This window comes from Podarcis gaigeae, assembly GCF_964106915.1.
Source record: "Podarcis gaigeae genome assembly, chromosome: 8".
NCBI lineage: Eukaryota > Metazoa > Chordata > Lepidosauria > Squamata > Lacertidae > Podarcis > Podarcis gaigeae.
In genome coordinates, this window is record NC_139684.1 from 36129759 (window position 1) to 36157288 (window position 27530).

A 27530-nucleotide genomic window follows, 5' to 3' on the forward strand; every position below is an offset into this window, starting at 1 on the left:
CAGCCCAGTGAAAGAAAGAGGTTGCTACACCCACTTACCATCCATGGAAGCAAACAGTGGAGGTTGGCACATCAGGGCAAATGGGGGACTGCTCCACCAATCTCATTCTGAGCCAGCCCTCCCTATTCCTCTCCCAGAGCTACAATTCTGAATGGCTTATCAATCAATCCCTCTTCCTAGGAAACTGTGGGTAGTATAGCTCTCTGGGGGAAATAGAGGCCTCCTAACAACTCTCAGCACCCTTAACCTATTACATCTCCCAGAACTCTTTTTTGTGGGGAAGCCAAGTGGTATAGTAGCACTTTAAATGTACACTACAATTGTAGCCAAAGGCTTGCAGGAAAAATGCAGTGTCATTTGGTTGTCTGAATTCCACGGAGACATCTGCTTGCATCTTGCCTTAGCGGGGAGAGGAGGAGACTTGCTTATTTTCATTTTCATTTCATTTCGTTTTATTCTTTTGCTCTCAAGAGAATGCCGGATTATGTTTTAGGCATTTCATGTATCACACATCAAGTTGAGTTTCTTACACTTGTTATTACACACTGTGCGAAAACACTTTGGGTACTTTATTTATTTATTTATTCTCTCTGGCTGCCTCTCGAAGCCGAGGAAAGATGAAATGCTGCTGCTGCTGTTTGGGAGTTAAGCTGAAGAAAAAGAAGGCAACCGGAAAGGAAAAACAACAATGAAGATGTACAATGCCACTGACAGTTGTACTGCTGGTGGCAATTATGCCCCCTCCCTTCTGCCTGCTGTGCTGAAGTCCCACTGGGACTTTGACTAGCAAGGTACCTGGAAGGGAATGTGGCTGAGCGGTGGAGCATCTGCTTCACTTGCCAAAGGTCCCAGGTTCAGTCCCTGGCATCTCCAGGTAAGGTTGATGCCTTGGAGGTCATTGTAGGCATTGGTGAGCTAGATGGCTCCATGGTCTGACTCTTCTTCAAACAAAACATGGATTAAGTGTGGTGGCCATTGACTTGAATGGCTATGAAAGAGGATTAGACAAAGTTATGGCTTTCAACATCTACTAGTCACAAGGACTATGCTGTGCTTCCACGGTTGGAGTCAGTAATGTTTCTGAATACCAGTTGCTAGAAACTGCAGGAGGGGAGAGAGCTCTTGTGTTTGGGTCGTAGCTGCTGGTTTCCCACAGGCATCAGGGCGGCCCAGGTGAGAACAGGATGCTGAACTAGAAGCATCATTCCCATCATGGCTTTCTGTGGTCCAGGGGTAGGGAAACTGTTGTCCTCCAGATGTTGCTGAACTCCAAACCCCATTGGCTCCAGCCAGGATGCATCTGCATAATCGGCGTCTGTTGCAGTGTGATTCCCTCTGGATCTATTTGTAGGACAGCACTGCAGTGCCACCAGCCTCCTGCCTGCAGATCTGACTGAAGGAGTGGCAAAGCTTTTCAGCTAAATGCAAGCAAATGGAGCCCCCCCTACTTCCTTAGTAATGATTATTCACTTGTCTCCCCAAATTGACAGATTTTGTCTTACCCCAGAAAATAACACAGTTATTCCATAGGCCATATACAGGGCTATTTCTTTTTTGCCAGTCTGTTATGTGTCATTTTAAGGGACGTGGGTGGCGCTGTGGGTAAAACCTCAGCGCCTAGGACTTGCCGATCGCATGGTCGGTGGTTCGAATCCCCGCGGCGGGGTGCGCTCCCATCGTTCGGTCCCAGCGCCTGCCGAACTAGCAGTTCGGAAGCACCTCTGGGTGCAAGTAGATAAATAGGGACCGCTTACCAGCGGGAAGGTAAGTGGCGTTCCGTGTGCTGCTCCGGCTCGCCAGAGCAGCTTCGTCACGCTGTCCACGTGCCCTGGAAGTGTCTCCGGACAGCGCTGGCTCCCGGCCTATAGAGTGAGATGAGCGCACAACCCTAGAGTCTGGCAAGACTGGCCCGTACGGGCAGGGGTACCTTTACCTTTACCTTTTATGTGTCATTTTAATTGCCACCCAAGACACACATGTGCCATATTACAGGGTGGTGTAGTGGTTAGAGTGCTGGGATGTGACTCAGCCGTCAGTCTCACCTGGAGCCATTCATTGTCACTGAGTATAACCTATGTAACATTTGGGTGGGGATGAGAACAGGTTTACCCATTGAAATAACTGAACCAAGTTACTCATGTTCATTAACTCTGAGTATGACTAGCATTGGCTACTAACCAATGTCTGCTTCTTTAAAATCATTGGAGGAAATGAAATAAATATTATGCCTATGTTATATTTTAAATTCTTTTAAACACCAACTTATTTGATGGGTGAATTGTTTCATTGATTGTTCTGTAAAACTGCTTTGTGACCTTCTGTGATGAAAAGTGGTCTGTAAATATTGGAAATATTAAATAAATATATAAATGGTCTCTGCTGGCAAACAATTAGCTTGGCTACATGATTAAGAGTGGGTTTATCATTTCTCCAAAGTTATGGCTTCTCTCAAGAGATGAAACCTGCGCTCTGCTCCTTACACTGGATTTCCATATGTAATGATCAAGCTTTACATTATGAGCACACAATCTACTGCTGGTTATAAGCTCTGAAGAACTTCAGTTCATGGGTGACTTATGGTCTCTCTGCTGCCTAACAAAGTGCATAATTTCACTTACACTCAGATGCTATTTTACAGAAATTGGACCTCTTATTACAAAGTTAATAGAAAAAACACTAGTTGAACTCCATGAGGTATTTTTCCTATTACTATAATATTACAGAAAGCTATTGGGTGAAAAATGAGTGCTCATATGTTCCAACCATTTCCTAAACGAACCTAAGTGCAATTCTAATAGCAAATGCTGCATGAGGCTATTGAAAGAAAAATGGTAGGGAGGAGGGTGGGTGTTTTTGTGGTTTTTTTGAAAGGGTGTCTCATTTTACTGGAGGCAGTCTTGTCATAAAATGCCATCTCATTGGGCAATTATAGAGGCAGGACTCTGGGGAAAATTGCTAGTGCTACTGAAAGGCTCTGGGCTTTCTTAAGGATTTTTCGTGTGTTTGCCTGAACCATAAGAGCAGCAGGGACAAAGGTGTTCTGAGAGTGGATGAACAGAGGGAGGTTGTTTTGCAGGACACTCATGGACAACAGCCACTTCAACTTGTGGCAAGAGCTGCACAGTGTTAGCTAATATAAGTTTAGTCCACTCTTTTAACTTCCTTTTGCATAATTTTGTAGAATCTGCGGCAACAGGAGCCCTCACACAGGACCCAAGCACAACAGCATTCTCCCCTCCTGTAGTTTCTACAATTACTGCCTCTGACTATGGAGACACAACATAGCCATTGTGGCCAGAAGTTGTTGATTGCCTTCTCCTCCATGAATTTGTCTGATTCTCTTGTAAAGCCATCCAAGTTGGTGTCCATCACTGCCTCCTGTGACCGAGGGCAGACTCTGGTCTTTCAGATTTCAGTGGTGCCCTGCTCAGTTCAGGACGTCATAGTTGTGATGTCCTGAAGCACCCCCTGGGCTAAGTGCCCAGCTCAGTGGAACCAGTTGCACTGCCCTAAATCCAACTCCACTGTGAGAGCAAGTTCATTAAGGTAACTATGTGCTGTGTGAATAAGTACTTCCTTTTATCTGTTCCGAGTCTTCCAACATTCAGCTAAAAAGATGAAAATTCTCAGACTACTGAGGAGGTGGAAGCGAGGCTATTAATTTAGGCCTATAGATTTATTATATTTTCTGTCTAAACAAGGAAAGAAATTGTCTGACTTAAGAGCCTGGAGGCAAGCTTTTCAAACTCTGGAAGGCATTTTTAGCAGTGAATGAGTGCCTAACTGCATACATGCAGACACTTTTGGCTCAAGACTCTCTAGGTGTGTGTGTGTGTGTGTGTGTGTGTGTGTGTGGGGTACTTTTTGAAATGAGATTGCTGAGTAATCCAACAGCAAGCTTATTGGTCCATGCCTACAATAAAGAGAGTGAAAAATTAATCCCCACGCCATTACGGCAAGGAATGATAGTTCTCAGCTCCCATCACGTTTTGACAGAGAGTGCTCAGCTCTGCTTGATGAAGCCAGCAGCAGAGTATGAAATACATTTCTAGAATTAGTTTCATGACTCATAGCTTATGCTTTCATTGCTCACAGAGGGTTGGTGATTGGCAGCATAAGTAGGGACAACAGAAGTAAGTTACTTCTTGCTCTGCTTAGTTTCTGCAATGCTTGGGAGTTGGGTTGAAGAGCCACTTCACAAACAGAACTTCAGCAGATCAGTGTCCCCTGTAAATGGTTTTAGGCAGACTCCATCTCTTTACATACATAAATTAAATATCTAGATCTGATTTGTTTTCATTTTTCCAAGAAGCTTCCCCTTGGCATTTCCCGCATCTTGCAGCTGATAATTGCCGGCTGTGCTACATCAAATCATAGATGCGAAATGATCAAGTTATGCTGAGTTATTGTTCGTGCTGGTTTTAGTAGGGTTTTCCTCTCTCCCCACCCACTCACTAAATGAAAATGGTTTTAAAATGTTGGTATAAATGTTGTTCCTATTTTGGTGTATATTTTTAAAACTGAATCAGTAAAAAATTTCTCTGGAACATTGATCCAGGAATTCGTTCAATGAACGTAGAATAAATTTGGAAGGGTTCCTCAATGTGAGCATCTCCTCACACAACTATACCAAAGAGACCACTTCAAGCAGCTCCATGGCTTTTCTCCAGATCACCAGCCATGAAATAGCATTACTTTTCTCCAGTACATGCACTGGATGAAGTAGACTTTTGCCAAATAAAACTCAAGTCATGGAAGGATTTTTAGTTTCCACATAACTTTCTCCTTTTTGCTACCATGGATAAATGTAGCTCATTTCTCACCTGGAATCTCTTTAAGAAGTTACCTAGAATCATATCTAGGTGGGGAACCTCAGGCATGGGACCAAATCTAGCCCTAAGAATACTAACCAGGCAATATCCTGCAATGCTCCTGCTTTACATCCTGTATGTTTTTGCTAAGTCCCTGAACTACGGCAATGCCTTTTGCTTGTCTGGATGAAGAAAAGAGAGGTGTGTGTAGAAACCATCTAGAAATTGGCTCAGGGCCAGGGATGTGGGGGTTCAGGAGAATGCCAAGAACAGTGAATGGGAGAGGGGGGGCTGATCTGTCTGGCAAACTGATATGTTTGTGCAGATGGAACATTTGTAACAGTATGGTGTGTGTGTGTGTGTGTGTGTGTGTGTGTGTGTGTATAACATCACATACCCATATTTTCAGATAATATGTGTGCCAATTAAATATAGCTATTTAATCAATTAGACATGCTGCAAAACCATAATCAACCATGCTCCTGCCTTTGCAAGAGAAAGATCAACTCACATCATTTCCCGAGAATGAAAGTTGCAGTAATATATTTACATAAATAATTAAAACTCCAGAAGCACAGTAGGTAATAAAAATATATTGCCACAATAAAATATGAAAGCAGAGAGCATTGCTTTAATTAAAAATTACCACTACAGTGTAGTAAACAACTTATTTATACTTAGTGTGAAGCCTTAACTCTTGGAAGGCTCTGGACTTGTTGAGTCCATGGTGGAAAGAAATACCTTGAAGGATCTTTCCATAAAGACATATTTCTGAAGCTGGTAAATATGTTTAATTAAGATCTACTGTTAATAATGGATTTCTGAGGATGAGGTTCTTCTTTTAATTTCCCATGGTAGGGAACATTATTAAATTTGGCCTTTAACATCTCTTTGACACACACACACACACACACACACACACAAATGTTCTGATTAACAATTCTGAGATGGGGAAGAGGCACTCAAAATTAAACTCTTAAATCTGTTATAAAACTGACAGGAATCCCTGATTAAGAAACCAAAGTTCGTAATTGTGATTTGGAATCTATTAATCATTGGCTTGTCTTAACTGTTGCATAATAAATGGTTTGGGGTCCTACTTCCCCCAACTTCCAAGAAAAATGACACAATAAATAGAAAACTTAACTTGAGGTTAACTTAACAGTAGAGATGGCGCTGCGTCTAATGACCAATATTCAGGTGTACCATATAAAGATTTGTCATCAATGCTACCAGCTGCAGTTAAGACAGGCAACAGCAAGAAAATAGAAAACTTAGGAAGAACATTCAAGGAATGGGAAATTTTAATATGGCAATATCCTTTAACTGAAAGATGGAGAAAGCAAGCAAAATTAAAAACGTAAAAAGAAATCCAGTAGGGATGGTGATGTGCTCTGCCCAGTGACATTTCTTCTTCCAAACCAGGGAGAGTTTAATTTTAATCTCACCCAAGCCAGTGTTCCTGAGTGTTTGAGTATATTATTTTTCTCGCATTCTGAACATTGCACATATCAGGCTAGCTTATGTTGCTCATTACCAGAAGTCTGGAGAATCTCCTAGTTATTCACCAAGCAACCTGAAGATGCTCCCTTTGCATTAAATAGCTGTGCAGCTCATAAATAATGCTTTCCAGGAACATTTTCACCCACAACAGCTAAATAAGTATACAAGCACATGTTTCCATTAGGCCTCTGTTAATAACAGGGAACATTATACAGACAACTGCTGGTTTTCAGATTTCAGCAGTCAGTTGTGAAAAGCTAATCCAGTGATAGCAGTCAGAGGACTGGACCAAATCATCCCATGTGATCCACACACCCCGGGTCTCATTTTCCAAGTCTTGCACAATTAGGATGTGTGTGTGTGTGTGACTCTATCAACTTCAGTTTCCCCCAGTGACTCATTGTTCTTGCTTTATGTTCAGTTTGCACCATTTTTCATATCAGTTCACAAATTCATCCCCTCAAGAAAGAAAAAAAAATCACATTTACCAGTGTGATGTGATGCTTTGAATGCTGGATTTTGACTTGAGAGAACAAGGTTTGAATCCCCACTCAGCCATGATGCTTCATGAGGTTGTTTTAAGGATAAAACGGGGAGGGGGAAACCATGTACACCTACTTGAGCTCCTTGGAGGAAAAGGTAGTATCAAAATGTAATAAATAAATAGCATTATTTCCACCAATATGTGCATTCTTGTGTACATTTCCCCCTAATGCATGCTGTTTGGGATACAGTTTTGGTGGTGGGTTGAGTTTGGAGAAGTGCATTGAAAAATTTTAAATAATGCAAATTTAGAAGGGCAGCTATGTTTGGCTTCACATATTGGTCTGGGAACTGAATTAGTTAGATTTTCATTTTCATTTACTTAACAAAAATTATATACCACTTCATTGTAAGAAAATCTCTAAGTGGCTTACACGATTATATAATAAAACATTTTAAAAATTCCCAATAAAAACAGATATTTAAAAACATTCAAAAGGTGATTAAAATCAACATTAGCTGAAATATCCCTCAGTACAACGGTATGATCTTGTGAAGCCACTCAGTTTTCTCAGCCTCTTCCATATTTCCACTGGTTCCCCACCTTCCAAACCCTCCTCTTTTAACATCCTTGTTCATGTGGAATCTTTGCCTTGCCCCCAACCTCATGGCTTTGCTTTTCATGTTGTTGTTGCTGTTCTTTTTGAGATGTTCAGCCTGAGAAAAGCAAAGCTTTCCTAGGGGGAACAGAGAGAAAGATCCTGCGGCTTGGCAGTGCAAGCGACGGTCTAAGCGATGTCATGAGCTCTGGGAGCCTCTTCCGTTTAGGTTCTGTGCCATTGTTATTCAAGATTGCTAACTCCTCGGCAGGAGATTGTGACTGGCGGTACATGGCCAAGGGGATTTCTGCCGTTCTGTCTGGCTAGGTTATGCTATTTGCAAAGCAAACGAGCGCCCCGACGAGCTATTAATACCAGCTGTGATTTGCATTTGCAACATAATCATTATAGGAATTGCCAAAATTCGCTGGGCCTGGTTGAGGGGGGAGGGGAGAGGAGCAGTGGAGGGATCTGGTATTCAAGGCAGATTGAGGATAATAGCAGCCCACAGTCTGTCTCACACCTTTGGTCTCTGGAGACAGCATCCCTTCCACTGTGAAAGATCAAACACTGCAAATAATTAATGAGCCTGTTCTTGTCAAAATAGCTCCCTTGGAAATAGTTACACCTGTCAATAACTTGAGCGCCATATTTGTAATCAAAAAGGCCAACCCCCGTCAGGGAATACAGGACTTCTTCAATACAAGCTAGGTTTTAAGTGATGCACCTGGGAGGTAGTTGGCGGTGGTGATGGTAGTCATATATTGATGCTCTGACACATAATAGAAATTCCTCAGCACTTGTCCATCCATCAGCAGCCACCCCTGAGAACAGCAAATGACACCAGGAATCCCTGGAGCAAAGACTAAAACAAAATGAAGTGGGTAAACCTGAATTTAATAAATAAAATTTCCCCAAATAATAAACAGGGGAGATGACACCTGTTAAGGGCAGAGCTCATAGTTATTTCTGACACAGGTGCATGAAATATTCATACTCTGCTTTAACTAGGTGTTTTAACGACATGGGGAATTCAACCCTCTAATTATCTACCCTAACTTTTCTCACCTAACATTGCAATTTGCAACGCTCATATCTGCTTAAATTCTCCTTTGCATTGTTTCCACTTCTGCTTCACTCAAGCCACATGCACCCAAATGACTCCACCGCTTGTTTGTATACACCACGAGTGCAATGATCAGCAGAAATGTTTTCTTAGCAGAATGAGTTATGTGCTTCTGGGCTGAGCCAACACTCTCCTATCTGAGCCGGCTCCTTTCAGGGCTTGACTGCTGTTTGGGTAACAGGCCATCTAAGACTCAAATGCCTACAAGATGAGAATGCAGAACTCCATCTTCCATCCTGTGCCCTCTGGAGTGAACCTACCTAATATGCACTTCATGAAGTGATACATGAAGTGAAGTTCAGCCATCCTTCAAAATTTGCACTTCTCATGATTTTGGGATGCAGTTCTCCAACCAAAACATGTATTCAAAAATATGTATATTAGGAGAAAGTGTGCATAACGTTACACATGTCTGTGAATATAGCATACAAAATTGCATTATATTAAGAACAATAGCTCTGTGAAGAATGTTGCTAGATTTGTGTACAGAATGCTAGATTTGTGTACAGAGAAATGAGCTCTCAGGACAATGTGCAATAATTAGAAACGGAAAGAAACCAAAATGGGCAGCTTTATCCATCCATCCCTAGCTTGAGATAAGCACAGGAGTTAGCACTGATTCCTCCAGAATCCACTGTTCCTCCAGAACAGAAACAGGTGGGCAGAAAGAATGTAGCAGCTGTGCATGCTGCCAACTGGAGCCACCCTCATCACATGCACCAGTGCTGGAGGAATGCAATAGCTATGGCCTCCTGTTACAAATATAAACTCTGTAAAATGTGAGAGAGTAAGTCCCCACATCACATATGACTGCTCCTATATCACTCCCAGGGACATGTGAGAGGTTCCACCCTGGATTGGTCTTCTTGTAATGTATGTGTAGCAAAGAAGTGCTGTTGACCCTGTTAAGGAGTTCTGTGGCTTGTGTGTCATGCAAACAATCAAGGAATACCAGGCATGCAGAAGGACATCTCTGGTCCATTTTCAAGAATAATAGAGAGGTGGGTGGAAACAGATATGTGGAAGGGCTGAGAGAAGGTAGGGCCCAACAGATATGCCCAAGGCTGAGAGAAGGTAGGGATTTTGCAATGTCAAAGCTATAGTTCTGTAGGATTGCTCTAAAGTGGGTCCAGAAATGTTCAGGCAGAGACTGGATTTCAGAGTTGGGGGAATGCTCAAAGAAAAGGAAGCACCAGTCAGGAAGAAAGAAGAGCCCCCAAGCAGGTAAGTTAGGAGACATCATGGCAAACGCCCTGAGTCACCTCCAAGCTCCTTGCTTCTGGGGCTTCTGGGAAGCATAAGCCACCCCAATTTGCACTTGCTGCAAAAGACAATTCTAGCTGATATCAGTGAAAGACACAACCCCTTTGAGGAAACTTTGTGGGCTGCTTCCTCATGCATTAAAAGTGATGGTGGAGGCCACACCTGTGCAAGCAGAGATTCCAAAAGTACACTGGCAAATGCATGGGGCTGTGGATTGGAGTGGCAATCATCTTCAAAGGTCCACACATCCATCCATGCATTACATGTCATTAACAATGATGCCAGTTGCAGACAGTTTGGATGTCAGCTGGCTATCACAGGATTTGCTGTTTCTATATTCCCAAGCCATCCCTACTCCAAACCAGCCAGTCAATTTTAGAGTGAAAAACCTATAGTTTCTCTCTCCACAGGGATGTGCAAAAGTGCCGGTAGATGAGAATAATCTGATATATTTGCACATACTGTGGCCGCAGGAGGTTCAGAACAGGAAACCACATTCATATGTCACAAAATAGTATTGTAATTGATTCTCTATCCTTTAAACATGAAACAATGGCAGCATTTAATAGTCCACATACTTCCTTGGAGACAGGGACTACGTGTGTGATATTACCAGAGACATCATTCTGTAGAATTGATCCTGGGTGGTCTTTCCCCCTTCTAAAAGTAGGTGCTTTGTTTAATGTCAATGCTTCAACTGAAGGACATTTATTTCCCAGTAGCACTGGAAAATTGGGGCAAATAGCTATCATTTCACCAGTGAGTGTGAGAACTAAATATGAATATCATTCAGCCTATTAAACAAAGGAGTCGTTCCCCCACCCCACCCTGTTACCTGCCTTAACTATTTTGTCCAACATTATTTTGCAGAATAAATTACACGTTCACATAATTTAAAGCAAGAGAACCTGAACACATGTCCCAACTTTTATATGTTTCTTTGTGACCCTGAAGCATAGGAGCATCAAGGTCCCAGTATACTTTCTGAAAATCAAGATCCAGATTTTCAAATTGGTCTTTTCAACGCAAACTTTATCCAATTTTCAGTCTTTGTTTCTAAATTATTTGACAGTGCTCAAATCAGGACATGTGTTAGAACAGGCATCCCAGCAATCAATCAATCAATCAATCATGAGAAATTACTAGTAATAGTAAGCTGGGATTCAGGAATATTCTACTCACCTTATAGTCTGATGTTGTAAGGTGTCTGGATCTGTGGCATTGACTGTTAACACAACACTGCCAATGGGGATGTTTTCTTGTTTGGTGATAGTCATTGGGTCTGGGTGGAAAACAGGGGCTTCATTGACATCCAGAACCGTGATCTGAACAGTTGCGGTGGAACTGGTGTCATATGCTATGTCTGGAACTAATGGATCTTCATTTTCTACTTTGATCAGGAGTGTGTGGAAAGCTGAAATCTCACAGTCCAAAGGCTGAAAAGCAAAAACATAAAAAGAGCCCTGATGGATCAGACCAAATGCCATCCTAGTCCAACACCCTGTTCTCACAGTGGCCAGCCAAATAGAATGTATCAACCAGGTTTAATAGCCACTGATAGCTTTATTGTCCATAAATTTGCCTAATCTTATTCAAATTGGCGGCCTTTGCTACCTCTTGTGGGAGCGAATTCCATACCTTTACTACGCACTGTCGAATATTTGGTTAAACCATTGCTAGTCTCTCATCAGTGGTAAACAGGAAATGTTGCCTCCTTATTAAACAGATTTCTCCCTCTCTGTGCAACCATGAAGTCTAGAAACTTGTAGGAACTTCTTTCAATGTCTCCTATTCTGGATTGATCCTATGTATGAACGCAGAAAGAGCCCTGCTGGATGTGGCCTATCTAGTTTGGCATCCTAGTCTCACAGTGGCCAGCTAGATGCTTATGGGAAGCACACAAGCAGTACCTGAGCACAACAGCACTCTACCCTCCTGCAGTCCACAACAAGTGGAATTTAGAAGCACACAGAATCCAACAGTGAGGGTACAATATAGCCACCAACATTGGTAGCCATGATGCACATACCACAGCCTGTGTTGACTTATGTTGATGCTCAGAGCAATAAGTTACTTGCGGCTCCTGAATCCGCCTCTGGTAAGTCAAAGAAGGCCCAGAAGAAATCCAGGTTTGCTTCTCATAAGGTAAAGGTAAAGGGACCCCTGACCATTAGGTCCAGTCATGACTGACTCTGGGGTTGTGGCACTCATCTTGCTTTATTGGCCGAGGGAGCCGGCGTACCGTTTCCGGGTCATGTGGCCAGCATGACTAAGCCACTTCTGGTGAAACCAGAGCAGCACATGGAAACGGCATTTACCTTCCCACCGGAGCGGTACCTATTTATCTACTTGCACTTTGGCGTGCTTTCGAACTGCTAGGTTGGCAGGAGCAGGGACCGAGCAACGGGAGCTCACCCTGTCGTGGGGATTTGAACCACCGACCTTCTGATCGGCAAGTCCTAGGTTCTGTGGTTTAACCCACAGCGCCACCCACGTTCCTGTTGCTTCTCATAGTTAAAGATAAATTTAAAGAAGAGGTAGGCAGCTTGCAGACTAGAGCCAAATGTGGCCCATAGCCAATCACTAGTTCTGTCTTCCTTCTGTATTCTGTACTTTTGCTTTTTTAAAAAAATTCCAGCCAAATTGCTCAAATCCCTCTTCAAGAGGGAGACACAACTGCCTGAAACACACAGTCTAAACTTCCCACACAGCCTAAACTTCCCACATTTCTCAAAGCAATCAATCACTCCCCTCAGAAAATTCCTGCTGGGTACTTCATGGCTAGCTTAGCAAGCAGCATCGTATCATTAGAAATGAACAATGGCAGAGGTGGTGAACCTTTTTCAGCCCCAGGGTCACATTTCCTTCTGGGCAAGTTTCTGAACAGCAGACTAGTTTCTACACTCACCCTCTACCCTTCGAACAAGGGTCAGGGGCAAATTCCAGCCAAGCAAAAACACTCAGGGTGTGAAACATGACCACTGAGGGAAGTGGCCTGCGGAGATTTCTGAGGGCCTGATAGGGAGCTCTGGAGGGCCACAGGTGATTCACAGGCCTAAGCTTCCCCACCTCTGACAACAGAAACCTCTGAAAATTTAAAGCACTTCTGAAAAGGGGCAACATAAGACATTATGGCAATTCTTTAGATGTCTAAGAGGCACAGCTAATCCTTCTGCTCACCTTGACAACTGACAGCATCCCTTCATTGTTCTTGGGGTTCGTATGGATTTCAAAGCTCTGTCCTGGGTTGCCATTGATGATGGTATAAACTGCTCTCCATGCTCCTGTTGCCGGGTCATCCCGATCCTCCACAGTCAGATTGACAATCACGCCCGTGCTGCCTTCCTTCACCGTAGCTTGGAACTCAAAATTAATAAAGAAAGCCATAAATGTTACTACCATCAAACAAATGACCACAGTCGGCACAACAAATTTGTTTAAGATGTTATTAATTATTCACCACAACCAAGGGGAAAATGTAATCCTTGAGTGAAACTGAAATTTTACAGGCCATAAATAATGCAGTCAGAGAGCGTAAAGTATAAGAAACGGTATTACAATTTCTCTGCTCTGATTCTTGAAAGATTAAAGATAAAGAACCACATGATTGTTGAGACAGGCTTTGAAAACTCTCCAGAATAATAAAAAAGATGAAATCTTTTGTTAACTCCTCTTAATATAAAGAGATTCAATATACAATACATAAAGGTGCTTTGGAATACAATGCTTAGAGGAGGAAATGCATTAAGAATGCTTTTAAGAGCAGAGTGCTTTAAAGGTGATTTTTACTCATCTTGATTATTTTCCCTCTCTACTTGAACCATAATATTTCATTGTCCTTTCCAGTCTGTATGGACGACGGTGTTCTTTGTAATAAAATAACTGGAGGATCTCCCAAAGCTTATTCCCCAAGCTATCCAGTTCCCCTTTAAGTGTTTTTTTCCATTTAAAAATTTCCACAGAGCTGGAGGAAACCTTGATGGTGACAGCATTGTAACCATTCACAGCCTAGGTGGAAAGACTTTTACATGGTCCAAGTCAACTTTGAAGTAGCCCAGCATGGAGTCAACTTGACCTGGTTTTGTTCAATGCCTGTTGCTTATGGACAAAGAGCAAAGGTGCAAAGAGAATCCAAAGTGGTGATGAGCAGGTGGCAACATCCTAATTTTAATGAAGCTTCCTCAACTAATACCCACGATGGCTAGAGTCCACCTGCACTGTTGGAGCCAGTGTGCCTCTAAGTACCAGTTGCTGGGAATCACAAGAAAAGAGAATGTTGTTGCACACGGGACCTGCTTGTTGGCTTTCCATAGCCGTCTGTCTGGCCACTGAGAAAGCAGGAAAGCAGGATAGTGAACTAGATGGGCCTATGGGCTGAACCAGCAGGGTGGTTCTTATGTTCTTCTACCTGTTGCTAGGATCCACAAGTCGGAAGAGTGCTGTTCCACTCAGATCCTGCTTGTGGGCTTCCCATAAGTTGGCTGCTGTGAGAACAGGATACTGAGCTAGAAGGGTGCTTGGTCTGATCCAGCTGGGCACTTCTTATGTTCTAATTAGCCAGTGCCAACAACTACCCAAACATTTTGCTGCATTCCTTTTTGGGTAGGTAACACTGCTCAAAGAAGCCATGCTATTTTCTCTCTTATCCATCTCTTTGCGCTCATGCATGTGTCTCTGGAGCTCAAACCCATAGAGAGCAGCCCCTTCAAATTATTGGCAAAGGGATCTCAGCCCTTAGAAAATGGCTCCTATGGGTGGCAGTATTGCTTCTGAATACCAGTTCTTGGAAACTGCAGAAAGAGTGTGTGCTCTTGTTCTCAGGTCCCTACTTGCAGGTTTCCCACAAACATCTGGTTGGCCACTGTGAGAACAGGAGGCCAGACAAGGTGGGCCATTGATTCAATTGATCAAGCTCACCTTATATTTTTATAGTGCAGTGCCAAAAAATTATGTTGCATTTTCCCATCAATTCATGGGAAAAGAAACAGCACCTAAATTTATCAAAGTGTGTAGAGGGAACTCACTGAAATTCCCATGAATAGGGTGCAGGTTTTTTTTTTATGTGCTTAGCTTTTAAGAAGGCCAAGTGGTATTTGTGAGTGTCCTTTCTTCAAATCATCTCACCAGTGGTTTGTACTTTGCAGCTTCCACAGATTTCTGCACTTTAGTTTAAGCCCAGGGTAAGGTAGCTCCTCCCATCAGGGTTGTTTTTTTTTTAAGATCAAGAATAGCAGATAAACAGGGGAAATTTCAGGGTGTTGGGGAAATGTTTACTGGGCAGGAAAACACATACACAACCCTTGGACACCTCCCAAAAATAACGGAAGCTCAAAACGCTGCATCCCCATAATAAAGGAATTCTCAAATACCCTGAGAATGAGACCCCCCCAAATGTAAGCTGATTTTATAGAGGAGGGGGGGGGGAAACCCAAAGTTTTGAAAAAGTAGAGGACAGATTTCAGCACACAGCGTAACAGAAATACCCACATAGGAGCATTAGATCATACATCACTAACACTGAAAATAACATGAACATAGCAACCCCCTTTAAAGTTGGAAAAAATAGTTAGACTGGGAGAAGTTGTGCTGGTAGCCAAACCTCCAGTGACTGTTAAGATATGATTAGATTATGCATTAATTGATTTTCTTCGTCTTTAATATCTACACATCCCTGAAGCACCACAGTCAATTGAGAACAAAATAGATGAGTCCAGATGTGTATTTAAGCTGTTGCCATCAGCATGCATCTAAAAACCATCACTTAGTAATGGCATACCTTGGGCCAAATCCCCAATTGGTTTAAACTGGGTCAGCAGATTTATACTTGTTCACATGCCAGCTGAGACATTCTCCCTGGCAAGTTTCACCTCCTAAAAAGATTTATTCATCTCATTGCAAGCAACTGGCCGCAAGCAGAAACTTCAAATCCTCAAGTGCAAGTTAGCATTGATTTACATGTCCAGATCTGCACCTTGAGAACATGGATGAAAAAGACCTCTACTGAGATAGACATGTGCTGAAATTGCCACATGGCTTATCTGTTTACCACCATTTGCATCCCACCTTTCTCCACGTAATGGGAGCCAAGGAATATTGTGTCACACAAATGACACACCTCAGCCTGCATGGGTCAGAGCCCTGTTGGATCAGGCCAAAGTCCATGTAAGTTTAGTATCCTGCTCTCACAGTGGCTAACCAGATGTCTGAAAAGGAAGCCCACAAGCCCAACCTGAACTCAGCAGCATTCTCCCCACTTGTGATCCTCAGCAACTGGTATATGGAGGCTTACTGCCTTTGACACTGCAGGTAGAACATAGCATGGCTAGTAGTCTTGTCCTCCAATAATTTGTCGAACTCCCCCTTTTGAAGCCATTCAACTTGGAGGCCATCACTACAGTATGTGGTAGCAAACTCTATAGTATGACCCCACTCACTCTCAATTTATAGTTTTTGTGTGTGTTTATAAAGGGAGATCTGATCACAGATCTCCTATCATCACAGCTTATTTGCTCCTAAATTTAATATGCCACTGCTCATTTCAATCACTACAGAATGCAGCAGGAAATATGTAGGTGAGGTTCTTCCACACAGCTCTAGGTGGGACCTCTCAGTCAGCTGAAAAGCCAAACTGTTTGAAAATTACCTACTCAATCACCCATGCACATAAAGCCTTCTTGTAATGGGATAGTTGCTTTGTATCCCATACAAATATTGGGCAAAGTGCTCAGTAAGAGAATCAGTAACTAGACTCTGTGGCTTTGCCAAAGGTACAGATTTCTGTCACAGACTGTGGTGCCAACACAGTTTGAATTAAAGAGCCTCGGAGAGCAGCAAATGTAACGAAAGAGAAAACATGGTCTGGATTGATGAGCATCAAACCCAATGAGTCATTAGGATTCCACCCGCTGGGAGCACCAGTTGAGAATAACCAAATTAAAAGTGCAAGTCACTTTGCATTAATCTGGGAATCGTTCCTTGGCTGAAGGTGCTTGGTGCATCCTATCTCTGTGTTTGTTTTCCCTCGTAGACCTCACAAATGATGAAAAATGACAGGAGATACATCAGCTCCAGAAGAGAATGGCTAGAGAGCCAAGAAATGTCATTCCTTCCTTTGAGATTTGCCTCCAAGAAAAGAAACATTTGTTTGAAACTGGATCAGAGGATGTACTCTGGGCACACAGGAAGTTGCCTTTTACAGAGTCAGGCCATTGGTTCATCTAGCTCAGTACTGCCTACACTGACTGGCAGCAGCTCTACAGGATTTCAGGCAGGAGTCTCTCCCAGCCGTTGCTGGAAGTACTGGGGACCGAAACTGGGACGTTCTTGCATGCAGAGCAGATGCTCTGCCACTGAGCTACTGTATAATGCAGTGTCAATCAGCTTCAAGCATGTTTTACTGTTACTATGTGCTACAGCTTATTGCTTGTTTTGCTCAGTTTAATGTGCTCCCAACATGTCAACAATATATATATATTATTAAAGCAAAGTGGACACAGCTTGGACTGTGCTTCAGGCATCACAGAAGAAATGTACAGATCTGCCCCCCGTTACTGCCACCCAAATATCCTGGGTTCACTTAAGCCACATTCACACCATTGTGATAGCACTTTAAACAGTCATGCCTTCCCTCAGATAATTCTGGAAGCTGTAGTTTGTTAAGGGTACTGAGAGTTGTTAGATTACTCCTATTTCCCTCACAGAACTACAATTCCCAGAGTTTTCTGTGAAGAAGGATTGACTGTTAAACCACTCTGAGAACAGTAACTCTATGAGGGGAATAGGAGCATTTAAGAGACTCTCAGCATCCTTAACAAACTACAGCTCACAGGATTCCTTAGAACAAGTCTTGACAGTGGTTTCATAGTGCTTTAATTGGATGGTGTGAATGTCACCTTCGTCTCTTAAATGGTGTAAATGTTTCAGAGAAACCACATAGGTCAAGGGCAGCTGATGCATCAAGAACAGTAAATAAAGAGCTTTCTGATGTATGCTGCCATTTTGTTCCTTCACAATGACTCAGAGCAACATTACAGGTCTTGGGGAGAAGTTAAAATGGCTGCTGGTCCCAACCAGTGCCAGAGACAGGGGACCACTCATCAACCTATGACAGCTCCAGCCTCTATGCAAGCAGCAAAATGAGATGGCAGGTGGGGCCAGCCTAAAACATTTTGCTCCCTGAGGCAAAGGACAAAGTAGAGCTCTCCTATTCCTCCTATAGAAATCAACTGGAATGCCAGTTGTATTGTACTGAAACACTGGGAATGGAACAGGACATAATGGGAGCTGTAGTTCCAAAAATACATCCTGAGGGCACCAGGTTAGCTAAGGCTGCTGTAGAGATAGACCCTCGAGTCTCTTTCCCCTTTCCATTCTGCCCTGTGAAGATTCCTGTGAAACTTGAAGATGACCTGGTTGACCCAGACCCATGACAGGGTCTTTTCAGTGGTAGTTCCCCAGTTGCAGAATGCCCTCCCTAGTGAGTTGGGCCTGTATTCATCATTTTTAACTACCAGCAGGAATTAAAAAAAAACACACATTTCTGTTTGCCCAGACATTTATTGGCTGAAGAATACTGTTCCTGAAAGCACCAAGATCACTGGATAGAAGAATATCTTAATTGCAAGTGCTTTTAGAATGTTTTTAAACTGAAACTGCATTTAGATGGTTTTAATTGTATTTGTTGTTAGAATGTTTTTGCCTTGTTTTTGTTTTTAAATTGTCTATCTGCTGCTCAGAGCTTCTTGGGGAGGAAGTACAGGGTATAAATTCAATAAATAAATGCTACCCTGATATCTCTCTCTCTCTCTCTCTCTCTTGTGTGTGTGTGTGTGTGTGTGTGTGTGTGTACACTTTTGGTCTGCTTTGTATTCCTCGGGGCAGATTTATACTGCTCAAAATGTACTGCTGTCTTTCACAGCTCAAGAACACCTGAGCCTTCCTCTGCTCTCTTTGGGCTTTGGAGAACCTGAGTGCTTTCCTTCAAATGAGGGGGTGGGTGCCACTAAAGTGGAGGCTTCCATTTTGTTGCTATTTTCAACAATATTTATTATTCCATGCTCCCAGGCACAAGCAAGCACAGCTCTTTGACATTAATGGAAGCTGCTCTTATGCAAGGGAAAGCAAATGCCCCTCCCCTCCAGCTTTTAAATGTTTGCAGTTCTTTCTAGCGCTCGGCATTTATGGACAGAGTGTTTCTTTAATCTTTTGAGCTGTTGCAAAGTTGACATACTTGGCGGAGCTATTGATGCTTACTTGCTAATATAAATAAGGGCATGGAAAAAACATGTGGCTTTCCATTAGGGGGGATTTAAGGTGAGTCACGGTATGTATAACCAGGCTCCCTCTCCAGCACCTGCTTTGGTCTCAGTCCTCTTTGGGGATGCAGAGGAAAGTCCCAAGCCAGCTTGAATGCCTCTGCATCACCAACCAAATGTCAAGGCACATGAGCAACAGAGGCTCAGAATCATACAGAATATTGCTGTTGCACATATGCAGAAGTTTAGTCATGAATCCAGAAGTGCAAGGTCCTTCCAAGATAGTCACAGCCCTTTAGGATTATGCAACCTTCTAAAATTATACAATAATCTTATATTTATCCAGTAAAAATAATTAGGAATGCGTTACAATGGTCAAGACAGGTGTCCGTGTGCTGCCTTCTAACTAAATCTCTTCCACCCCCCTTCTTGTGCACGTACATGGGCAAATGTTTGGGAGTGCTTTGTTGCGTGTGTAGGTCCCCAGGCCACCCCTCAATTAACTTCACACATAACACGTAATTTTAGTTTTGGTTTTGGGGCATTATTTTGGCCACAACTTTATTAAAATACAAAATCAGTGAGTGGTTGTTTAGACATTGGTTATGACTATCTGTCCTCCCGCCTGGGACAGAACTGACATCCCGAGGTCCGATCGGTAGCCAGTAGAAGAGAAAGTCAAACTGGGGGGTCATTTGAGCTAAGCGTCGGACCCACGCCGCTCACCCCAGCAGCTCCCCGAAAGCTTGGCTGCCCGGTCCTATAACAAGGATTCCCATAACAGGGATTGGGCGGCCCTGGTCCCATAACAGGGATTGGACGAAATCGTGGCAAGCGCCAGGATTCCTTTAACGGAATTCCCTTCAGCGCAATAGGAGGGGCAGGCCCAGCCTGACCCCTCCACCACCAGCATATTATAACCAATGCCTAACTGCAACCTTACAAGTTGTGACGAATTGCTGAGTAGTAGGCAAAACCAAATGGCGCAGCCAATCACCAAATGGCAAATTCCTACTAGGCCCCTGCTCCAAAGCAGATGACCCCATGACAGGCAAAGCAAGGTCAACCGGAAAGAGGGCGGGCGGGCGGGTGATCCGATGCACTCTGCAAAGAGAAAGAGAAACCAGAGTGCACCAATATTTAAAGACTATGGTCCCACCCACCCAATTTGCAACATACAATTTGCCCCAGCAACCCGGTTACCCAATCATGATGCCAGGCAACAACTATTAACCTGCCTGGCAACAAGAGGCCTGGCCTGGTGGCCCACACCGCAACACGTGCTCTCATTTATTGGAGAACACGCTATATCTCAGAATCATACGGAATATTGCTGTTGCACATATGCAGAAGTTTAGTCATGAATCCAGAAGTGCAAGGTCCTTCCAAGATAGTCACAGCCCTTTAGGATTATGCAACCTTCTAAAATTATACAATAATCTTATATTTATCCAGTAAAAATAATTAGGAATGCCTTACAATGATCAAGACAGGTGTCCGTGTGCTGCCTTCTAAGTAAATCTCTTCCACCCCCTTCCTGTGCACATACATGGGCAAATGTTTGGGAGTGCTTTGATATCTTTTTTGAGAATGACTTAAGTTGTGTTTTTTCTTAAAGTTCCATTGAACATAATAGAACCTGGACTCCATTCTCTTGAAACTCAAGCACTGAAGTGTTTTCAGTCTTCCTAAATGCTTAGTTTGGGATCATACAGCACAACTCCTGCTTAGTGTTCTTCCCACACACTGTCTTCAGAGTGACCCAAGGATCCAGTCCTTAGTGGTTGGCTCACCTCATTTCACTTATCTCAGAAACTATAAATTTCAAGCATATTGGGTGGTTCTACTAGGGACACTGGATTCTGGGACTTTGCTGCAGAAATAGTAATGGGTCTTTGATACTCCACCAACCCCAGACCACTACACCTCTGCACATATGAGGGCACAACTAACTAGCAGAAGCATTGATGCAGTATAGAGAAGGGGGAGGCATTCAGTACATTTCACATTTAAAGGTGAACCTAGCTAGTATGCACCTTTAAAAAAAAGGGAGAGATGAAGTAGGAGTTATTGGTGTCTGAATGGTAATTTTTAAAGAGTTGTCTCTTGAGGGGGAGGCATTTGAGCTCCAGTTCCTGTAGCAAAATGTCTTGGGCCAGCACAGTCCTAAACCCCAAAATATAATTCCCCAGCCCAAAGATCTAAGGAATGGCTAGGGCCATACTATTGAGAGCTCTAATTGTGGGGTTTGGCTGGATCTAGACACATTAAAGTAGTGTTTCAGTTTAAAGCGTTGTAAATTTGTACAGGGAAAACAGGTAGAGAAAAACAGGACTCTACTTCGCCATCTGGTGGTACAATTTTATATCACACACACACAATGCATGTAAGTCGCTTTTTCTTTACCAATCTAGCTGAGTCCTTTGTTTCTAGGCCAGCACAAGGCACCTCCAGCAATGGGTGGGGCTTGTGTAAAAGTCTCCAAGTGATTTGGGTAATGTGTTGTCTAGGTTTTAGATGGTTCATGGCCACCACAGAGAACCACAAGTTCTTTGGAGCTTTGAAATAGCTACCTGTGGCTGTCTAGTTGTTGCTAGACTACAACTCCCATCATCCTTGACCACTGGCCATGCTGGCTGGGGCTGATGGGAGTTGGAGTCCAACAACATCTGGAAAGCCACACGTTAGCAACTAGAGTACCTGTCTAAGAATATCCATCTTGCACATTGCATTCACATGAACTGGGGGAAGGAGAATGGATGCATATTGTCTCCACTATGTATGTATGCTAATGCAGTTGTCAAGCTTTCCCCTTCCCCTTCCCTTGTGAGGTAGCACTGCTGAGAAGTGGCCATCTTGAGATGACTTTTTTCCATCTCAGATTGACAACAGACTTAGAGAAGAACTTCTAGCCACAGCTATTAACCACGATGGCTATATGCTCTGTCTCCACAGTCAGAAGCAGTAATGATTCTGAATACCAGTGGCTGGAAACCATAGGAAGGGAGAGTGCTGTTTTGCTTAGGTCCTGCTGGCAGGTTTCCCACAGGCTCCTGGTTTGCCACGGTGAGGTCAGGATGCTGAACTAGATGGGCCATTGGCCTGACCCAGCAAGATCTTATGTTTTTATGTTTTTGGACAATAAGGCTTAGATCATATTTGAAGTGAGCATATTGAACCACTGAGTTTCATATTTTCAGGCAACATCACTTGTGATGGGGAAAGGTCACCAGTTGGATTTATGCCTGTCACGCAGCCGCTAAACATGTTGTAAAGGTAAGGGGACCCCTGACCATTAGGTCCAGTCGTGACCGACTCTGGAGTTGTGGCGCTCATCTTGCTTTAATGGCCGAGGGAGCCGGCGTACAGCTTCCGGGTCATGTGGCCAGCATTACTAAGCCGCTTCTGGCGAACCAGAGCAGCGCATGGAAATGCCATTTACCTTCCCGCCAGAGCGGTACCTATTTATCTACTTGCATTTTGACGTGCTTTTCAACTGCTAGGTTGGCAGGAGCAGGGACCGAGCAATGGGAGCTCACCCTGTTGCGGGGATTTGAACCACCGACCTTCTGATCGGCAAGTCCTAGGTTCTGTAGTTTAACCCACAGTGCCACCCATGTTGTACCACTGCTTTAAAAACAGTGACAGCCCGACCTGTTTTGCATGCTGGAAGGTGTATAACACTGTTCCCGCTGTTGAACAAAAACATTCCCACCTCTTTCTGTGAAAATGGATAACCCACAATTAAACAGATCACTGTCTTCATGCAAACAAGCCTCGTCTACCTCCCCATTGGAATCACAGTCACAACATCTCACAAACAAAACTCCACCATGATGGTCCTGCAACACTTTGGGTTTCTCAGCGAACCTCAGTCATGACATCCTGATTAATACTAGTGTAGGTTCTCTGAACTCAGCCGTGCCCCTGATTCTTCAAAGCTCAGCTCCTGCCAGGATAATTAGCCTCCTGATTATTCTGAGTAACTGGAGGGGTTAAAGGTTAGCGAGCATCACGAAGCATGTTTAATTCAATCAATTTAGCTAGCAATGCAGTTCAAGAAATATATGCAGGCACCGCTGCCATCAAATGTAAGGCGATCTGCTCAAAATTCCCGAGCTGCGGTGGATGAGCATTTTAGCTTAATTTCTAATTTAATATTCAACCGGGGTATTCTGCTTAATTACTTGTGATGCTTTCACTCAGGAGCTCAAGGACTTGGGCGGGTGGGGGTGGGGGGGAGAAGGAGGAGAGTTGTTTCATGCTGGGAGACAGAAATAAAAATAAAATACAAATTAATCTGCTTAATCGCAAAGTTGTATTCCGTGCCCCTTAGCGATACATCCTGGAAAGATCTCTTTTGAGCAATGAAACCACACACACACACACACACACCACCTAATGCCTCCCTTCTTCCACAGGTTTGAAAAAGGCTCTACGTCAGTGGAGTCAGAGGACCTGCCCACTCCTTTTATCCCTGGTGGCCTCCCTGCCTGGCCTCTTGACACAGAGTGGGTTGAAGATGAAAGGGAGCGCAGAGACCTGGCATTCTATTTTCAACACAGCCTCCAACCTTAACACACACACACCCCAGGCACAGGCACACAATCCTTTCTAAGCTTGCAGTCACATGGCAGCTTATTCCATTTCCCTTACATTTCCATAACTTTTAATTTCCACATTATATTTGAGGTTTCTCACAATGAAACAAACCACATCTGGAAAACTAATGGAACCACTCCTTTTGTGTTACTTGATTCAAAATAAGTAAAACAATTTGCAGCCCCCTTAATCCGGAAAATTGTGGGAGTAAAATGAAGAAATTTGGGGTTGGACATTGGCACACACTTATTTCCTGCAATCTCCAGGAAAGGGGGGGGGGGTCACGAGGGAACAGAAGCATCCATATACAGAGAGGGTAGGGGAGCAGTAACATTGTCTAATGATATTCATTGTTGTGCCACACGACACTCACTGGTGTGAATGAAATCAAGTATGTTTGATGCCACAGTTCCATAACACAACGGGTACTGCAGTGTGAAAAAAATGTTAGCAAATGGGACAGAAGTGTTAGCATTATAAAAGCTAAATAATATATTCCCCACGTCTGAATGCACCATCAGGGGTGCATGTTTCAATTGCAAGCTTATTTATTCGAAACATTTCTATCCCACCTTTCTGTCCTTAAATGTGTACTCCAAGATGGCTGACAACTTTCTCTTATAAAAGAAGTGATGAGGAAACACACACAGGAAGCTGTCTTATAGTAACTCAGGATTGTCTACACTCTTAAGGGTGCTGAGAGCTGTTAGGAGACCCCTATTCCCCTCACAAAACTACAGTTCACAAAGTTTCCTGGGGAGGGGCATTGATAGTTAAACCACTCTGGGAATTGTAGCTCTGGGAGGGGAATGGGGATATCCTAACAACTCTCAGCACCCTTTACAAACTACAGCTCCTGGGGTTCTTTGTGGGAAGCCATGGCTGTTTAAAATGGTATCATCATGCTTTCAATGTGTGGTGCGGATTTGGCCTGAATGTCTGAAAGTAAGTGCCCTTAGTTTGCATTCTGCATTTCCATCTCTTGTATAGGCTGCTATCACACACAAACAATGATTTCATGTTGCCTTGCTCTGTAGGCTACCTTTTTGTGTATCCTGTTTAGTTAAAACAAATGTTGTAAATTGTTCCTCCTCAGTTTTGCTAACATTTTGTCCCCCCACCCCAAGTAGCCAAGAATATCCATGGGTCCCCACCCCCGGATGCAGCTTCTGACGATAGCAGTAATGTGCAATTATCTCTACTCAAAGGCTAGGCTCTAGTCAGCAAAAAATAATCCTGGCAGCCGCATTCCACACACCTGCAGAGATGAAAATACTACTGGGACCATTTTGTTAGTGGGGAAATGCTTTGGGGATCTTGCTGTTGTGTCCTGGCTAACTTCATTGGAAAACTATGTACTGTATTTTTCAGTGTATAAGACAATATTAATGGACTTGGTGATGCATGTGATTTGCAGTTGCAGGTAGGCTGTTGAGCGAATGATGGTGGTGACCTCCCCGCTCAAAAAAGAAAGCTCAGCAACTCTGGTCAATCTCTCCCCCCAAAAAGCTCAACAATTTTCCCCTCAATTTTTTTAGTTGCGGTTCCATCAGGGATAGAAACTGTTTTCATCCTGAGGCCCACATTCCTTTGTAGTCAGCCTTCTGGGAGCCATATGCACAGAGCAAAGGATACAACTTCTGTCTTGCTACAGGAGACTATATTCTAGTCATGCAAAAGTCAGGGTTTTCTATATGAATGGAGAAAACGGTTGGATAATTTTTTTCTCCCTCTCCCATAGCACTAGAAATTATGGAAACAGAAGTTTGGAAGTTCCAAGGAAAATAGAAGAAAGTACTGTAGAAATTCATGTAGTGTGGAGTTAAACTCTGGAATTCGCTCTGGTGCATGACGGGCAGGAGTCAGATATAGTCGGGTCAATTCCCACGCCTAAGCCAATACCACTCACATTCTGTAACCAGTAAAGTTGTGGCCTAAATTTGTCCAATAACCATTAACCTAATATCCATGTCCTTGTGTCTTATCCATCAATGTATCAGGTGGCTATGGGGTCTTGACATGCAATTCTCTCTGGATGACTTTAAAAGTGGATTGGACAAATTCATGGAGCAAAAGGGTATCAATGGCTACTAACCAAGATTGGTGCAAGTCTTTTTTGTGGGAAATTGCAGTTATACATAAGTGTGCTTGAGTGCTAGTTAGTGCATAAAGCTGTTAAGACCAGAGAGTTCTGATCCTAGACTCAGCTACATCATGCTCCCTCAACTCCATGAGGGACCACACCATACTTTTAAAGTGCTAAGATACCACTTTAGACTATCACATTGCTATTCAAATGGTGTGCGTGCACCGTGTCTTGTGATTGATTATGGGAGGCGGGGCTTACCTACCCCACCAATATTTTATTCAAGTTGACACCCCTGGTCCGTATTCCCTTCACAGAATTCCAATTTGCAGAGTGGGTTAACAATCAATCCCTCTTCACGGGAAAGGATTAGAACCGTAGTTCTGTGGTGTCTTCTAACAACTCTCAGCACCCTTAACAAACTATAGTTCCTAAAATTCTTTGGGAGAAGCCATGATTGTTTAAAGTGGAATTATAGTGCTTTAAATGTATGGTGTGAATGTGGCCTCGTTATCATGATTGATTGCTGATGTGGAGCCAGTTTCAAGTGTCTATACAACTTGCAGCAGACAGTCCCTTGTATGATGCCCACACCACCTCGTTGTGGAAGCATGAGCTGGCTCTTAGGTATTATGGAATTCTGTTTGTTGAATAATATTGCATAGTTCCAGCACTGGTACACACTAAGACCAACAGATTGATTTGACAGAAGGTATCACTCTATCTTCTAATCTAATTCTCTTGCTCAGCACAGCAACAACTGTCTCTATTAAAAGGCCGATGTTACAGGATGAGATTGATTGATTCTGTACATTTTCATAGTATGAGCTGCATTACAGGTGCTAATGATGCTATTATATAATCATTTTTTTAAACACACACACACACAAAACCCCACTGTGTTCTCTAAAAGCTGGCACTACATACCATTTTTCTTTGCTATATTAAAATGAATGAGCCAATGTACAATTTTTTCCGTGTCAAAGCATAATCTAAATTCATAAGCTATTTCTCATGTATCTTAAATCCATGCGTCTATCCCAATTTCTTTCTTGCTCTTGCGTCTTTTTTTATTTATTTAAAGAAACTAATGGGGGAAATACTGTCTTCCATTTATCATTTTTCAGATATAACCAAGAAGGATGCAGTAGTTCATTCACTTTAAATTAATAACCTCAGCACCATTTACACTCCCATCACTTCAATCCTGTTCAGCAAAAACAAAGCACTGGAATAGGTTCCCTACCCCCCTGTTGCTGTTGATCCAACTGGAAAACCCTCCTCCCATCTCAAGATTGACAAGGTGAACAGAACCCCTTGGGATTCCAGTTTATACATTTTCATTCAGATCTCTTTCAGACGAGCACTGTTGATGCTTAGGATACACTGTTGAATCTTGAGATGCTTTGCACATTGTTCTTTTCCATTAGGAACATTTTATGTGTTTTTTTAATAATTGGAACCTTTTAATGAGGGTGAAAGAGGAGAGCGCAAAATATGGTCTGAAGCTCAACATCAAAAAAACGAAGATCATGGCCACTGGTCCCATCACCTCCTGGCAAATAGAAGGGGAAGAAATGGAGGTAGTGAGAGATTTTACTTTCTTGGGCTCAATGATCACTGCAGATGGTGACAGCAGCCACGAAATTAAAAGACGCCTGCTTCTTGGGAGAAGGGCAATGACAGGCCTAGACAGCATCTTGAGAAGTAGAGACATCACCTTGCCAACAAAGGTTCGTATAGTTAAAACTATGGTTTTCCCAGTAGTGATGTATGGAGAGCTAGACAGCATCTTGAGAAGTA

The 27530-nt window shown here is 43.1% G+C and overlaps 1 protein-coding gene across 1 annotated transcript in view; it reads right to left on the minus strand.

Annotated features, from left to right (window-relative positions):
• CDH13 (cadherin 13) overlaps positions 1 to 27530 on the minus strand; it is a 599046-nt gene that overhangs the window by 58265 nt on the left and 513251 nt on the right. The window contains exons 9-10 of the mRNA XM_083752927.1: positions 12966 to 13148; positions 10968 to 11221 (exon numbers count right to left, since the gene is read on the minus strand). Of these exons, the coding sequence (XP_083609053.1) occupies positions 10968 to 11221; positions 12966 to 13148 (437 nt within the window). The remainder of the gene's footprint in view (positions 1 to 10967; positions 11222 to 12965; positions 13149 to 27530) is intronic.